This window comes from Salvelinus fontinalis, chromosome 14 (genome assembly GCF_029448725.1).
Source record: "Salvelinus fontinalis isolate EN_2023a chromosome 14, ASM2944872v1, whole genome shotgun sequence".
In the NCBI taxonomy this organism is placed as follows: domain Eukaryota; kingdom Metazoa; phylum Chordata; class Actinopteri; order Salmoniformes; family Salmonidae; genus Salvelinus; species Salvelinus fontinalis.
Window position 1 is genome coordinate 8,886,652 of NC_074678.1, and position 17,168 is coordinate 8,903,819.

Consider the following 17,168-nt stretch of genomic DNA (forward strand, 5'->3'; position numbering starts at 1 on the left):
TACTTCATTGGTTGTCAGCCTCACTGTTATAATTTCATTGGTTGTCAGCCTCACTGTATAACTTCATTGGTTGTCAGCCTCACTGTTATAATTTCATTGGCTGTCAGCCTCACCGTATAACTTCTCAGTCTGTTTGCCTTCTGAGGTTCGTAACTGTACACCTCCCGTCAGGGTGCCCGTCCGCTCGCCGTGATGCGTCAATGTGATGTGGAACTCTGTGTAGGAGGACTCCGCTGCTCGCAGAGCCACACAGCCCTCTCCTGTAAGGATGACACCATGTCAGGGAGGAGGAGCAGGAGGGATAGGATGAGAAGAAGGAAGATGAGGAGGAGGATGAAAGAGGAGGATTAGAAAATACTATTTTACTCTCTGACAGAGCTAGATGAAGACAGAGCTAGATGAAGACAGAGCTAGATGATGACAGAGATAGATGATCATGATTCATAGACCTAGACTAGTATTTACTGAAGTCCAAATGTGGTCTGTGTCATTCTCACAACGAGTCTCTCCAGTCAGACCACAGTTGCCCTTCTTTCTCACCATAGGATTCATCACAGTCTGTGGACTTGACACACAGGAGAATGTGTTGATCCAACAGATACTCCGGGTCTGAGATGATAGGGACGAGCTTTAAAAAGACACGAGAGGAGCTCTATTACATCAAATACGCCATATTGTAAACTCAACTAGTCTAGTGTAAAAAAACAAAAACTTAATCGTCAACAAACCTCAACTTGGTTTCCAAACCGAACTTTGATAGACCCATCTGAGTGATCTTGGTTCTCTCCTTCCGAGCTCTTGACGAATTCTGTGGACAGGAATGTCTGCAGTTATGCTGGTCCCAGATCTGCTTGTGCTATATAACCAATTCACGTTTGGTATGAGAATGAACAATAGGAGTTGTAAAGATAAACAGATCTGGGACCAAACTAGTGTGCAGTCACTGTATGTTAAACTACATTTCAGTTGAAGCTCTTGATATACATTGTTTTGAAAACAATCAACAATCACAGAAAAATGAGAAAGAAAAAAAAAACACAATAACATATGTAACCTAAGAAACGAGGTTCATGAAATCCATAACTTGTGATGTGTTCGAACAGGAAGTCCACTGTGTGCAGCTCAACCCTGCACTATCAGCTCAAACATCAATAACATGAGCATGTCTACCTCTGCTAAGCTTCCCAGTAAAGCAATGAAAACAAGCAAGCATCCCAGAAAAATGCTACAAAATAGCCCACGTTAACTTACGTAGCATAAGAACAAGTTTCATGTAGTCAATACATGAAACTAGTAACAGATGACAGATTCATATTCTGACTCTATCTCTGAAACTCACTTAGATAAGACCTTTGATGATACAGTGGTAGCAATACAAGGTTATAACATCTACATGAAAGACAGAAATTACAGAAATATTCAGAGCCACATTCCTGTAAAGCTTAGAGACGATCTAATGTTAAATACTGTTGAAGTAATATGGCTACAGGTTCATCTGCCTCACCTAAAGCCCGTTATTGTGGGAAGCTGCTATAGACCACCAAGTGCTTACAGTTAGTATCTGGAAAATATGTGTGAAATGCTTGATAATGTCTGTGATATCAACAGAGAGGTATATTTTCTGGGGGACCTAAATATTGACTGACTTTCATCAAGCTGCCCACTCAAGAAAAAGCTTCAAACTGTAACCAGTGCCTGCAACCTGGTTCAGGTTATCAGTCAACCTACCAGGGTATTTACAAACAGCACAGGAATACAATCCACATTTAAAGGCCAGACGTGCTGCCCTGTTCTGGGCCAGTTGTAATTTTCCCAAGTCCCTCTTTGTGGCACCTGACCACATTACTGGGCAGTAGTCCAGGTGCAACAAAACTAGGGCCTATAGGACCTGCCTTGTTGATATTGTTGTTAAGAAGGTAGAGCAGTGCTTTATTGTGGACAGATCTCTCCCCATCTTAGCTACTGTTGCTGCCATGCTATGTTGTTGTCTTAGGTCTCTCTTTATGTGGTGTTGTGTTGTCTCTCTTGTCGGGATGTGTGTTTTGTCCTATATTTTTTATTTAATTTATTTTTATTTTTATTCCCAGCCCCCGTCCCCACAGGAGGCCTTTTGCCTTTTGGTGGGCCGTCATTGTAAATAAGAATTTGTTCTTAACTGCCTAGTTAAATATATAAAAACACTGTTGCATCACCTAGCCATGTCTGAATGTCTGAAATTTCCATCCCCAACTACAACATTTTCCGACAATATAGAACTGCCAAAGGGGCGGAGTTGCAATCTACTGCAGAGATCTGTCATACTATCCAGGTCTGTGCCCAAACAATTCGAGCTTCTGCTTTTAAAATCCACCTTTCCAGAATCAAGTCTCTCACCGTTGCTGCTTGTTATAGACTCCTCTCAGCCCCCAGCTGTGCCCTGGACACCATATGTGAATTGATTGCCCCCCATCTATCTTCAGAGTTCACACTGCTAGGTTTAGCCTCCTCAACTCAGCTCAATTTCCACATCATTTATTACAATATTTAGTTAAGATTTAGGCCTAAATCTTAACTCATCATAAGAATTTGTTCTTAACTGACTTGCTTAGTTAAATAAATAAAATAAACCCCTGTGTTCAGATGGAATAAGGTCCAGTCTTACTTTCTAAGCAGCTGGAGTGGTATTCTATGAAGAATTTGGTCTTGGACTTTGTCATGAGGGTGGCGATGCAGTTCATGAACTTGATCCCACCCTGAGACACACTGCTGGGATCTGGAAAGAAAGATAAAACAAGAAGAAGAAAGATAAAACAAGACCATTTGAAAGTCAGTCGTCTTGTCCATAGAGTTTGACTAGGAAAACACTAGAAAGAACTTCTTAGGGGGCAGATAATTTCTAACGTCAGTTATGTCAGAGACAATAGGCTGTGTTTACACATGCAGCCCAATTCTGATCTGTTTTTCCCCCCACAAATTGGTATTTTTGACATTATTATTATTTATTTTTTTACAAATCTCATCAGCTCAGAAAATAAAGATCTGATGAGATTTGTAAAAAAATAAATAATAATAATTGGTCTGACTGTGTAATCACAGTCATTAGTCACACAGCCAGTACGGTGTAGTTGTCTAGGGAAGTTAGAAACTGTACCGTGCTTGGAGACAAACTGTGATGCCACTCCAACTTCAAACGTGGAGAAAACTGGAGAGTGGTCACTAGTCAGGATGTCATTGGTGCACCCTGCAAGAGAGGTTGCGAAATATGACACAATTGGTCATAACATTAGCTTAAAACGAAACAACATATTTAATTGGTTATTGCAATGATAATCAATCAATCAATTATCATCGCAGTAGTCTCACCATATGACTGACAGAACACGTGAACCAAGGGGTAGGACTTCCGTAGAACACGATCACACCATGATGGTAGATTGTATTTAGTCTGTGAGAGAGAAAAATGTAAATAGTGAACTTTTAATTTCAGAAATTCAGCATCTAGTATCTTCAAATAGGGGTTTCAGAGAGCCTGTTGTGGTGGCTGTGACTGCAAGATCGTGCGGCAGGGTAGCCTAGTGGTCAGAGCATTAGACTAGTAACCGAAAGGTTGCAAGATCAAATCCCCGAGCTGACGAGGTAAAAATCTATCATTCTGCCCCTAAACAAGGCAGTTAACCCAATGTTCTTAGGCCCCCATTGTAAATAAGAATTTGTTCTTAACTGACTTGCCTAGTTAAATAAAAAAACATGTTCCTTACAAGCCTATCATGTACTCTCATATTTACTGTATGAGGGCATGCAGTAAATAAACTGTGTTTAGAGGTCTTAAATTTCAACCACAGGCTTAGGTTATCATTGTAACCATTTTTCAACATTATACTTATATGAAGTATGTCAGATCAACCAAAATAATAGGTTGGGCAGCACCTCCTGCTGGATCTATCTACAGCACCTCCTACTGGAGAGTTGATGTACCTACAGCACCTCCTACTGGAGAGTTGATGTACCTACAGCACCTCCTACTGGAGAGTTGATTTATCTACAGCACCTCCTACTGGAGAGTTGATGCATCTACAGCACCTCCTACTGGAGAGTTGATGTACCTACAGCACATCCTACTGGAGAGTTGATGCATCTACAGCACCTCCTACTGGAGAGTTGATGTACCTACAGCACCTCCTACTGGAGAGTTGATGTATCTACAGCACCTCCTACTGGAGAGTTGATCTACCTACAGCACCTCCTACCGGGGAGTTGATCTACCTACATTACAGCACCTCCTACTGGAGAGGTGATGTATCTACAGCACCTACTACAGGAGAGTTGATCTATCTACATTACAGCACCTCCTACTGGAGAGTTGATGTATCTACAGCACCTCCTACTGGAGAGTTGATGTATCTACATTACAGCACCTCCTACTGGAGAGTTGATGTATCTACAGCACCTCCTACTGGAGAGTTGATCTATCTACAGCACCTCCTACCGGAGAGTTGATCTGTCTACAGCACCTCCTAGTGGAGAGTTGATCTGTCTACAGCACCTCCTACTGGAGAGTTGATCTATCTACAGCACCTCCTACTCCTATATATATATATCAGGCCTATATAGCATTGGCAAAATCATCAACAGCTATTGTTTCAATTCATTCCAGGTTTCAACTAAAGATAGACAATGCAGTAAACATGGGCCTAGGGTTTCAAGCTTTGGTTGATTTCAAATTGACTCTACAAGTTAATAATTACTAATATGTTGGATTTAAAAAATCTATGTAAAGAATAGGACCAAATCAAACTTTATTTTACAGTGCATTTAAAGTTTGATTTGATTTAGTCCGATTCTTTAACTTTGATTTTTTTTGGGGTTGAGATGGAGACGTGAATCCAACTTATCAATTATTAATTTGTACACAAACTGGATATTGAGTTGTGTTTGGTTGTCAACGCAACCAAATATCAACATTTCAAGGAGATGTATCTTCTGCTCGGATAGTTCCATCTGCGCCAATGACTTAGTCTGGCTTTAATTACAGTTTGTCTACAAATTAATACTTGATATGTTAGATTCACGTCGCCACCTTAACAACAAATCATAAAGAATAGGACTAAATCAGAATGTTCTTTAAATACACTTTAAATAAAGTCTGATTGGATTTAGTCATATTCTTTAAGTTTGATTTTTGGTTCAGATGGAGACGTGAATCTAACATATCAATTATTAATTTGTCGACAAACTAGAATTAAAGCCAGATTTAAGTCAATGGCACAACATATAAATCTTCAAACGTTGATATTTGGTTGCGTTGACAATCAAATCACTTTTAAAATACAGTAAATAGCCTATTAACTTGTCGACAAGTTAACAAATAATATGTAGGATTAAACCAGTGTGCTAAAATGAAAACATACAAGCATTAGATACATCTCCTTTAAATGTGGAAATTTGGTTGCATTGCCAACCAAACACAATTCAATATTACTTTTGTAATATTACATATAAGGTTATCTTACAAACTAACGTAACAGTTTTTATTCAACTTTAAAACGAGTAACACATCCATGGCCACATTCTGAGGTGACCTGTAGCCTAACTATATATTTGTTCTTATGTAATCATAAGTGGGTATGTTCAAGATGGCACGCAGTTCTGTAGAGATCTTCACAATCGCTGTAATAATCTGTACAGAATCTCCAACAGCATTGATCACTTGCACCGTGTACTTTTAATGTAATCTCAACTTGCAATCCAGGTCACGTGGTTCTGCTATGAGATGAAGACCATCTGTAAACAGCACACCCAACTACCTCATCCCCATATTACTTTACTTATCCTCTTGCTCTTTTGCACCCCCAGTATCTTGTCTTGCATATCATCATCTGAACATCTACCACTTCAGTGTTAATGCTAAGATGTAATTATTTCGCCTCCATGGCATATTTATTGCCTTACCTCCCTACTCTTCTACATTTGCACACACTGTACGTAGATTTTTCTATTGTGTTTATTGACCGTACGTTTGTTTATGTGTAACTCTGTGTTGTTGTTTTGTGTCGCACTGCTTTGCTTTATCTTGGCCAGGTCGCAGTTATAAATGAGAACTTGTTCTTAACTGGCCTACCTGGTTAAATAAAGGTGAAATAAATAAAATAAAATACAAAAATAACACCATTTGAACATTTATTTTAAATGGTTGAAAGCACAGTGATACCTAAACCCCAAAACTCAGACATTGTTTTTCCATTGGAATTTGATTCTGCTTGTAGATGGTTGAAAGCATAGTGGTAACACATTGGGAATTCAACAAACTTCTAGCAGTCTCATTGAGCCACTTCTTAACCAAATATTACCCACATTTCCATGTTAAAATGATGCGGTGTGCCCAGTGTTGGATCTGAGAAAACACAGTAAACCTACCCCTGTGGCTTTGGCTTTGGTGTAGGCATATCTCTCTCGTGTGTCTCTCTCGAAACGATACGTGGGCGCGAACGTGATCTCCTCCTCATCTGTGGGGAGATGAAATGAAACAATAAATGAAACAATAAATGTATCAAAGGTCAAGATAGGTTGTGGTCTCCGAGGCTTAATTTGGCACATTTCAATGAGGAAGTGATGCCGAAACGTTGGTAAATAACCATTAAATTGCTGGGAGTTTATAAAGAAACAGCCCTTTTTCAGGACCCTGTCCTGAGTCGTAAAATGCAAATAACTTCACAGATCTTTATTGTAAAGGGTTTAAACACTGTTTCCCATGCTTGTTCAATGAACCATAAACAATTAATGAACACGCACCTGTGGAACGGTCGTTAAGACACGAACAGCTTACAGACGGTAGGCAATTAAGATCACAGTTATGAAAACTTAGGACACTAAAGAGACCATTCAACTGACTCTGAAAAACACCAAAAGAAAGATGCCCAGGGTCCCTGCTCATCTGCGTGAACGTGCCTTAGGCATGCTGCAAGGAGGCATGAGGACTGCAGATGTGGCCAGGGCAATAAATTGTAATGTTCGTACTGTGAGACACCTAAGACAGCACTACAGGGAGACAGGACGGACAGCTGATCGTCCTCGCAGTGGCAGACCACGTGTAACAACACCTGCACAGGAGCGGTACATCCGAACATCACACCTGTGGGACAGGTACAGGATGGCAACAACAACTGCCTGAGTTACACCAGGAACACACAATCCCTCCATCAGTTCTCAGACTGTCCGCAATAGGCTGAACTGAGGGCTTGTAGGCCTGTTGTAAGGCAGGTCCTCACCAGACATCACCGGCAACAGTGTCGCCTATGGACACAAACCCACCGTCGCTGGACCAGACAGGACTGGCAAAAAGTGCTCTTCACTGACGAGTCGTGGTTTTGTCTCACCAGAGGTGATGGTCGGATTTGCCTTTAACGAAGGAATGAGCGTTACACGAGGCCTGTACTCTAGAGCGGGATCAATTTGGAGGTGGAGGGTCCGTCATGGCCTGGGGCGGTGTGTCACAGCCTCATCGGACTGAGCTTGTTGTCATTGCAGGCAATCTCAACTCTGTGCGTTACAGGGAAGACATCCTTCTCTCTCATGTGATACCCTTCTGCAGGCTCATCCTGACATGACCCTCCAGCATGACAATGCCACCAGCCATGCTGCTCATTCTGTGCGTAATTTCCTGCAAGACAGGAATGTCAGTGTTCTGCCATGGCCAGCGAAGAGCCTGGATCTCAATCCCATTGAGCACGTCTGGGACCTGTTGGATCGGAGGGTGAGGGCTAGGGCCATTCCCCCCAGAAATATCCGGGAACTTGCATGTGCCTTGGTGGAAGAGTGGGGTAACATCTCACAGCAAGAACTGGCAAATCTGGTGCAGTCCATGAGGAGAAGATGCACTGTAGTACTTAATGCAGCTGGTGGCCACTCCAGATACTGACTGTTACTTTTGATTTTGACCCACCCTTTTGTTCAGGGACACATTATTCCATTTCATGTCTGTGGAACTTGTTCAGCTTATGTCTCAGTTATTGAATCTTGTTATGTTCATAAAAATATTTACACATGTTCAGTTTGCTGAAAATAAACGCAGTTGACAGTGAGAGGACGTTTTTTATTTTGCTGAGTCTACATGGAGTGTACGACTTTCTTTATTGTGCTAGTTTATAGTTATTCGCCGTTAGTCAGCACTTCCACACAAACACATTTTTCTGTTTGTGTGTCATGTTGTTGAATCTACATTTCAATGAGAATAACATAATATCTCAATAAGAAATCATTTCTGGGTAATAATTAAGTACCTTACTGTGATTGTTTTTAATGAAAAATTAAACAAAACTAAACAAAAATGGCTTCTTAGCAAATTGCAGTTTCTCAAGCAAACAATGTAGCCTGGACTGTCTGGGAGTGGACTGTCTGAGAGAGGAGGAGGAGCCCAACGGGAGGGATGTGTAACTGTAACGGCTCTCGATGGGAGAAGGAGACCAACGGGAGGGATGTGTAACTGTAACGGCTCTCGATGGGAGAAGGAGACCAACGGGAGGGATGTGTAACTGTAACGGCTCTCGTTGGGAGAAGAAGACCAACGGGAGGGATGTGTAACTGTAACGGCTCTCGATGGGAGAAGGAGACCAACGGGAGGGATGTGTAACTATAACGGCTCTCGTTTGGGAGAAGGAGCCCAACGGGAGGGATGTGTAACTGTAACGGCTCTCGTTGGGAGAAGAAGCATACCACCCTGCATACCACTGCTGGCTTGCTTCTGAAGCTAAGCAGGGTTGGTCCTGGTCAGTCCCTGGATGGGAGACCAGATGCTGCTGGAAGTGGTGTTGGAGGGCCAGTAGGAGGCACTCTTTCCTCTGGTCTAAAAAATATCCCAATGCCCCAGGGCAGTGATTGGGGACACTGCCCTGTGTATGGTGTCGTTTTTCGGATGGGACGTTAAACGGGTGTCCTGACTCTCTGAGGTCACTAAAGATCCCATGGCACTTATCGTAAGAGTAGGGGTGTTAACCCCGGTGTCCTGGCTAAATTCCCAATCTGGCCTTCAAACCATCATGGTCACCTAATAATCCCCAGTTTACAATTGGCTCATTCATCCCCCTCCTCTCCCCTGTAACTATTCCCCAGGTCGTTGCTGCAAATGAGAACGTGTTCTCAGTCAACTTACCTGGTAAAATAACGGTAAAATAAAAAATAAAATAAAAAAGAAGACCAACGGGCAGCGTGGTAGACGTACATCGTAATTGTATTGATGACATCGGGAAAAAAAATCCAAAACGAAAACGAAAGCGCACAGTTCTGTCAGGCGAAAAACACTAAACAGAAAACAAGATCCCACAAAACCCCAAAAGGGAAATGACAACTTACATGTGATCCTCAATCAGAGACAACGATAGACAGCTGAAAACCAGCTGTTGTTGACAGAGAGGAGGGCAAACTGTCTTTGTTATTAGTCTGTTAACTAATAACTCTGTTATTAGTCTGTCTTTTCAAACAGCTCTTACACTAAAAGTGCATTATCATAATTTTCACAATTTCACCCCCCAAAAAATCCAATCTCATGGTGTAGAAATATATATATATAAAACATAGGTAAAATCTATTTTTTGACTGCACTGCACCCTTTAAAAAGTTGACACGTGATAGTGTAAGATAGTGTAATGGCTGCTCAGCCTACAATACCAACATACTATAGATGTGTACTAACTCTTTCACTGTTGATTTTGTATGGAAATGTATGACCTTGTCTTACCATAGTGTAGAAACACCTTCTCCCTTCTCAATGGTGAGCTGGTCTCTACACAGCAGTTCTGGGTACTGCTGCTAATTTACTAGTACGTTGTTAGTGGCCTTGTCTTACCGTAGTGTAGAAACACCTTCTCTTCTCCTTTCTCAATGGTGAGCTGGTCTCTACACAGCAGTTCCTGGTACTGTTGCTGTTTGATCTTGGTCACGATGCTCTCTGCTTCCTGTTAAGGGAACACAATGCAAAGTAGCTGGTTCTCTTTTTCCTGCCCGGTGACGTCATCAGCACACCCCTGGCTCTTTTTTTCTGCCTGACTTGGTCGCTAACAGATAAATAGGGAATAGGAACTGCATGCTGGCTCTTGTGTCCCAAATGGCACCCTATTGCGGGTACTTTTGACCAGGGCACGGGTTAAAAGTAGTGCACCAGATAAGGGCGCCAATTAGGATGCATAGTGTCAAAAGTAGTGCACCGGATAAGGGCGCCATTTAGGATGCATAGTGTCAAAAGTAGTGCACCAGATAAGGGTTCCATTTAGGGCGCACAGGTAAAAAGCAATGCACCAGATAAGGGCGCCATTTAGGATAGGATCCACTGTTTCATGCACCAGGCGGTCTTGTCCTCCACGTTCTGCTAACCAGACAACTTGTTCTCTGTTTCTTAACACATTCGAGAAGCACGTTGACAGAAATCATTTGTTGGTTACACTTGACACTATTACACAAAGCAGGTTTCCTTGTGTAACCTTTTCATGCGAGTAAAGTAAATATATATTCGGTACATGGGAATTGAACCGCAAAACTGTGTTTTTATGTGCACTCTGTCACCACTCATAGCCCTTTACCTGCAACAGGGTTAGGGTTAGGCCCTTTACCTGCAACAGGGTTAGGGTTAGGCCCTTTACCTGCAACAGGGTTAGGGTTAGGCCCTTTACCTGCAACAGGGTTAGGGTTAGGGTTAGGCCCTTTACCTGCAACAGGGTTAGGGTTAGGCCCTTTACCTGCAACAGGGTTAGGGTTAGGGTTAGGCCCTTTACCTGCAACAGGGTTAGGGTTAGGGTTAGGCCCTTTACCTGCAACAGGGTTAGGGTTAGGCCCTTTACCTGCAACAGGGTTAGGGTTAGGGTTAGGCCCTTTACCTGCAACAGGGTTAGGGTTAGGCCCTTTACCTGCAACAGGGTTAGGGTTAGGCCCTTTACCTGCAACAGGATTAGGGTTAGGCCCTTTACCTGCAACAGGTGGGAAAAATAAACATCAGTATTGTTTTTATGCAGATTGTAGAATATTTGTAAGAAAATCCGTCACTAATTGGATGGGAACCTAGCTACTGACATTAATTCCTCTCAATATTATCTCCAGTTTTTGTAATACTGTCATGATCTCAGTAAGAGAAGACTAAGTTGAGAGTTGTTGATACTGTAGCAACCTTAACCCAACACAAACTGGTCAAAAAGGTCCGGATCTCTTGGAGTAACGGTTAATGTGTTCGGGTTGACAGCCGCTGGACCCCAGGTTTGAGTCCCGGTCAGGCTACCCCCCCCCCCCCCCCAACCCCCCCCCCCCCCTACAATCTCCCCATCCAATGGTAACTAACTGCTAAACTAAGTATAACTTACTGTGGATGGCAGTTCGATTCGATAATTCAGATCCCCAAACCAGAACAGATGAGTGAATCGATGTGTGATGTCAAAGGGATTCAGTTTCTTATCTCCGAGATTAAGAAAGCGCAGGATGCTGATGTAATTCTGGTTGCGTCTGGCGAGAGAACAAACGTTGAGGAATTAAATGTTTTGTTTCAAGTTGAGATATGAAGTTTTCTTTCTTTCACGTTTAGCTACTTTTGTTGTTGTTGTTGCAATATTGCAGACTCGTATCTTTGTGTTTCTCTATTCGTCAAACAGAAACGAAACGTAAAATAATTCCATTCATTTGTACGAGTTAGATTTAGACGAATTCCACGCCGCTTGTGGAGGTTCGTAGAGCAAAACAGAGAGCAGCATCTCGTCCGTGAGGGTCTATCATTTCTACAGTGGGGGTCATAATAGTTTGTTACCCAAACGGTTCAAATGCTACAGACAAACATTGGCATATCAGCATTATTGACTTCAGACAAGTCTCGTGGGGCTTGTGGAGGGGGGGGGGGTCAAAGAGCAAAACGTAGAACACCATCGTGTTCACGAGAGTCTCCCCTTTCTATAGAGTGGTCAGATTAGTTCAGATACTACAGAAGTTTTTGTGAGAATACCTATTTTTTGGGGATGTCTACTGGTTTGACAAACAGCGCTGTAACTCTGCCACTTTTAACCCCAGATGTAGAAGGACGACATCGGAGGACGCGGTGGATTGAGACGCAGCCCGTGTAAACAAACAGATATCTCCACATTTTTTTATCTGCCGGATTTAGATTGAAGCTCTAGTTTTTTTTTTTTAAAGCCTACTCAGGAAATAGAGCAGACAGACCACAAATAACAGACATTCTAAACAATACTGGAGCATAAACAAAACAAAGATCCTAAGAGTTTATATACATTTTGAGGAGATGTTAAATGTACTGATATTGTGCCAGTGGAATACTTAAAAAAAAAAAAAATTAAATCTTCCCATGTATTACTCAAATGCAAGACAATTAAGAGGAGGTCTGGTCAGACATATAACACATTTAAATGGTCTGTATTTATTTGGTCATTTTAAATCCCAAATCTCTGTACCTACTGAGATTATGTCTGTGAAATTAATACACTTTTTTAATTTAACGCCATTTAGCTTTCAATGCAATCTGGTTCCTAGGGGGTCTGAGTTCTGGGAAAACATAGAAATTGTCTACATTTGACACAACCATTCGGTATGCTTTAGGATTTTTATATTCTGAAAATTATTTTTCAACCATTTTTTGGTCCCTGCAGCTCACCTGATCTTCTTCTCACTGCCTGAGGTCAGGTGACTGTTAACGAAGCCAAAGGAAGTACCGTTGAACATGAAGGAAACACCCACTGCTCCCTTATTTCCTGGAAAAACAAAAATAAATGGACGGATGTATCTTTGATCAAAGGGCCCGTTTCCCGGACACAGATTAAGGTTAGTCCTGGACAAAAAAAAAAATAAGTATTCTGCATTGAGCAAGCTTTTTAACAGTGAGCTGATGGGACTGCAGTGAGTTGATGGGACTGCAGTGAGCTGATGGGACTGCAGTGAGTTGATGGGACTGCAGTGAGTTGATGGGACTGCAGTGAGCTGATGGGACTGCAGTGAGCTGATGGGACTGCAGTGAGTTGATCGAACTTACCCAAAGCGTTGGCGATCCCTGTCTTAACGCTGTCTGAGAAGATGTGTGAGATTCTGTTCTCGTGCTCTGGCTTGGCTAGCACAACGATGCGGATGTTCCATAGGGTCTGGGTGGCTATCTGAACAAAATAATAAAACACATAATAATGATACCTTGACCATTTCTTCATGGTCAACTCTATTACAATCTGACAAACTATATTTAAACGGGCCACTGTCATTTGTAATGTAACCCAACCTCAAACCGGTGTAGGAATAAGGAGATACAAGCAACTGTACTTTAAGGGTGGGTTTCCTGGACTCAGATTAAGCCTTGTCCTACACTGAAAAACTTGCTCCATGGAGAATCTCTATTGAAAGTGCTCTTTAGTTCAGATTCAGGCTTCATATACTGTATGTCTGGGAAACTGGCTCTGGGTGTTGAGACTGAGACATTGGCCCTGAGTGTTGAGACAGACATTGGCTCTGAGTGTTGAGACTGAGACACCAGCTCTGAGTGTTGAGACTAAGACACCGGCTCTGAGTGTTGAGACTGAGACACCGGCTCTGAGTGTTGAGACTGAGACACCGGCTCTGAGTGTTGAGACTGAGACATTGGCCCTGAGTGTTGAGACTGAGACACCGGCTTTGAGTGTTGAGACTGAGACACCGGCTCTGAGTGTTGAGACTGAGACACCGGCTTTGAGTGTTGAGACTGAGACACCGGCTCTGAGTGTTGAGACTGAGACACCGGCTCTGAGTGTTGAGACTGAGACACCGGCTCTGAGTGTTGAGACTGAGACACCGGCTCTGAGTGTTGAGACTGAGACACCGGCTCTGAGTGTTGAGACTGAGACACCGGCTTTGAGTGTTGAGACTGAGACATTGGCTCTGAGTGTTGAGACTGAGACACCGGCTCTGAGTGTTGAGACTGAGACATTGGCTCTGAGTGTTGAGACTGAGACACCGGCTCTGAGTGTTGAGACTGAGACACCGGCTTTGAGTGTTGAGACTGAGACACCGGCTTTGAGTGTTGAGACTGAGACACCGGCTCTGAGTGTTGAGACTGAGACACTGGCCCTATCTCAAATCCTCTTCCCTCGATTCCTCAACTCCTACCTCTTGCCTCCTCAACCGTACTGGAGGAGAAGATCCAAGGTCCCTCCCCTCAGGCCTTCTCCTCTAATTGGTGCAAGGAATCATGAAAATACTAAATGAGATAGTGACTGACTTGTTTGAAGCTGATGTTGGTGGTTGCTCTCAAGGCACTCTTCAGCGTGTCGATCCACTCCTTCTCCCCGAGGGGATCTTCCTGAGTCCCGATCACATAGATGTCATGAGGAATGTGATCGGCCGTGTCGTCCCTGGTCTTGCCCTGACCTTTACACTGGAACCAGGATGCTATGCTGTGGGGGGGACTGGCGTTCCCTTGGGAGAGATAATGATAAATCAGTCAATCAATCAAATATCTTTTTTTTATTTCAATTAGGAAATGTGTAGCTAGTTGTTGTCATTCACAATTATCCACTGAGTTAAAAAACAGCAATAACGATATTGATCAATCTGGCGATTCCATCCCAGCGTGGCCCCAAAAATATTTGTGGGTATCCGAGATTGTTCTGGCAATTCTCACATAGAAACTTAATAGTGAGGAAGTTTTTTTTTTTTTTTTACATTTGTTTCACAAAAAATGAACATATTAAACATATTAAAATGTACGACATTAGAAAATGACTTCTATAGTGATGGAAATAATCACTGAAATTTGTTTACTGCTTCTTCAGGTGCAATGAAGAATGATCTGTGAAGCGTAATTGATACAGACAACATCTTAAGAGTCATTATACTCCTTATGCTGTTCTCTATCCCATAGAGCCTAGCGGGGAGAGGATGCCCGTTGTCACAGTTACAAGACCAGTCCTAAGTGTCCGGCTAATCCTACGTCAATGACGTGGGTGGATCTCAAGACTGAACTTGGATCGGCGTTAACTAGCAATGATATCGTTCGCCACCGTCGTCTTACGAACAGATATTTCAACAAAACAATAAAACAATCAATCAGTTTCAAGTTTCTTTACAGCAAATGTCTTAGTTACATGATTGTATAACTAGCAAACGAGTTTTGAAATTGAGGGTGCAGTAATGAGGAAGTTTAGCAATGAGGACAAAAACTAGCATAGTTCAGCTAGCCAGCTAGTTTAGCCAAGGGAAAACGAGCTCGGGCCTAGTGGTTGTGCGCCCATGCTGGAGACATAATGTAGTTTTTATACCCTGACTTCAGGAGTTGGTGGCAAAAAAAGTTTGATTTAACAATTCAGAGACTGAAACGAATACGTCAGATTATTTATATTTAATAAGGACAATGAATCGATATAAAGTACAATCCCGAGATCAGCTGTAAAACGAATCTTCCAGTGATGTTTGAGTGAACCCTGAAAATAGAAAATGAATGGTGAAGTCGCTTCCGGACACAATAGACTCCTCCCTCTTTAGCATTCTATCGGGTCTTACAGGAAGTATGTAGCTTCAAATGACCAGTGTCATCATGATTTTCCCCCCAAAAATGGTTTGTGATACAAATGTAAAAGCATATTAAATATCTTCCCTCCACAAAAACATTTTCGGGCCACGCTGGTGTGGAATCACCCCAATAGAGTATTTTATTAGAAACCAACTATAACACTATTTAAAACGTTCTATGTATTCTAGGTAAAGGTAAACATTGAAGGCGGCCATTTTACCCATATTCCAGGTGCCAACGAATACAGTGATCATATCTGGCTCAGGCTTGTCTGAGTGTTTGTTCTTCATCTGCTGAAGGAGTTGACAGAACCCCTCTCTTTTCTGGTGACACACAGACAGACGTCAGAGGGACACCGTACAGTTAACATGAAAACATAGCACAAAATAACTTTGAGGTCTTTACCTTTGTGTCGTTGAAGACAAACTCTTTCCTCAGAGTCTTCTCCTTCTCTGTTTCCACCATGATCACTAGCTTGGCAACCTTCTGGGATTTCACGAGCTGTAAGACTTGACGTGACATAGATTAGACCTACATCAACTGGTGTCTTTGATTGTCTCCCAAATGACACTACTAAGTAGAACACTATGTAGGGAATTAGGTGCCATTTGGGACAAAGACTTAGATAAAATACAGAATGTAAAATATAAATCAAATTCTCTGGGATTTTATCATGAATAGAGTACTGACTTTTATTGTGAACAAAGTATTTGTCTTCTGGCCCGTCTTTAGATTTCTTGAAGTAGATCTTCCCAGTTTCCACATCCACCTTGAGGAACATCTTGGTTGTGAGACCAAGCAGCTCTGATTTGACCTGCAAAGAAGACCACGACGTCACATGTTCACAATATGAACCTGTCCTTGTGTAATTAAACCGTGCAAAGATCGAAGACGTTCGTTCCAAAACGTTATATCCACAAATTTTTGCACATTTTGTGTTTACATAATTTTTTTTTTATCTGAAATAATTCCTATGGGTACCTTTGTTTTAGTAAAATATGACTGTTCCCACATGTTCTATTCATATATATTATATGTGTATTAAAAGGGGGTTGGTTGTTCGTATCCTGTGATATGGTTGTGTCATCTAGCTATCTTCAGATGAATGCACGTCGCTCTGGATAAGAGAGAATCTGCTGAAAATACTAAAATGTTAAATGTAAATAATTTACATTCAGATTTCATATTACTGAATTGATTTATTTTAGAAAAACTATATATATATATATTGATGTAACAAATCATTTGTACAGTTCTTTAAATAAATAAAAAAAAGGGTCACATGACTGTGTGAAACCTAGCAGTACTACTTATTCCTCTGAGAGTGAGGCGGATATTTAGCATTTAGCAGTAAAACAGGATTATTTTGTCTCATCTGAAAGGAAACCATCAAGTGATAGATTTTAAACAAATACATGTCTGTCATTGAACAACCCCCATGCCACGATTAGATAGTGTATATAAAACACATCAATCTCTCATAATTTCTTTAAAAACATTAAAAGCCAATTTTTCCAACATTTCTGAAAATGGATATATATATAGCGTTTTGGAATAAAACCTCATTTGAAGTTTACCCAAGGGGAAACAACTGCCTCCTCTCATTGAACCCACGGATGTTCAAAACCGACCACAGTACTGCAGACATTGTTAGCAAAAAAAAACAGGATACCACATTATAGCG

The 17,168-nt window shown here is 41.8% G+C and overlaps 1 protein-coding gene across 2 annotated transcripts in view; it reads right to left on the reverse strand.

The window, feature by feature from the left end:
• The window catches only part of LOC129869460 (phosphatidylinositol 3,4,5-trisphosphate 5-phosphatase 1-like), a 39,598-nt gene that overhangs the window by 3,075 nt on the left and 19,355 nt on the right, over positions 1–17,168 (reverse strand). For both annotated transcript variants that reach the window (XM_055943903.1, XM_055943902.1), the window contains exons 9-23: positions 16,175–16,298; positions 15,890–15,993; positions 15,705–15,807; positions 14,195–14,391; positions 12,986–13,103; positions 12,611–12,707; positions 11,319–11,457; positions 9,818–9,926; positions 6,394–6,482; positions 3,343–3,424; positions 3,131–3,220; positions 2,642–2,752; positions 729–808; positions 541–628; positions 114–260 (exon numbers count right to left, since the gene is read on the reverse strand). In XM_055943903.1, coding sequence (XP_055799878.1) covers positions 114–260; positions 541–628; positions 729–808; positions 2,642–2,752; positions 3,131–3,220; positions 3,343–3,424; positions 6,394–6,482; positions 9,818–9,926; positions 11,319–11,457; positions 12,611–12,707; positions 12,986–13,103; positions 14,195–14,391; positions 15,705–15,807; positions 15,890–15,993; positions 16,175–16,298 — 1,678 coding nt within the window. The remainder of the gene's footprint in view (positions 1–113; positions 261–540; positions 629–728; positions 809–2,641; positions 2,753–3,130; positions 3,221–3,342; positions 3,425–6,393; positions 6,483–9,817; positions 9,927–11,318; positions 11,458–12,610; positions 12,708–12,985; positions 13,104–14,194; positions 14,392–15,704; positions 15,808–15,889; positions 15,994–16,174; positions 16,299–17,168) is intronic.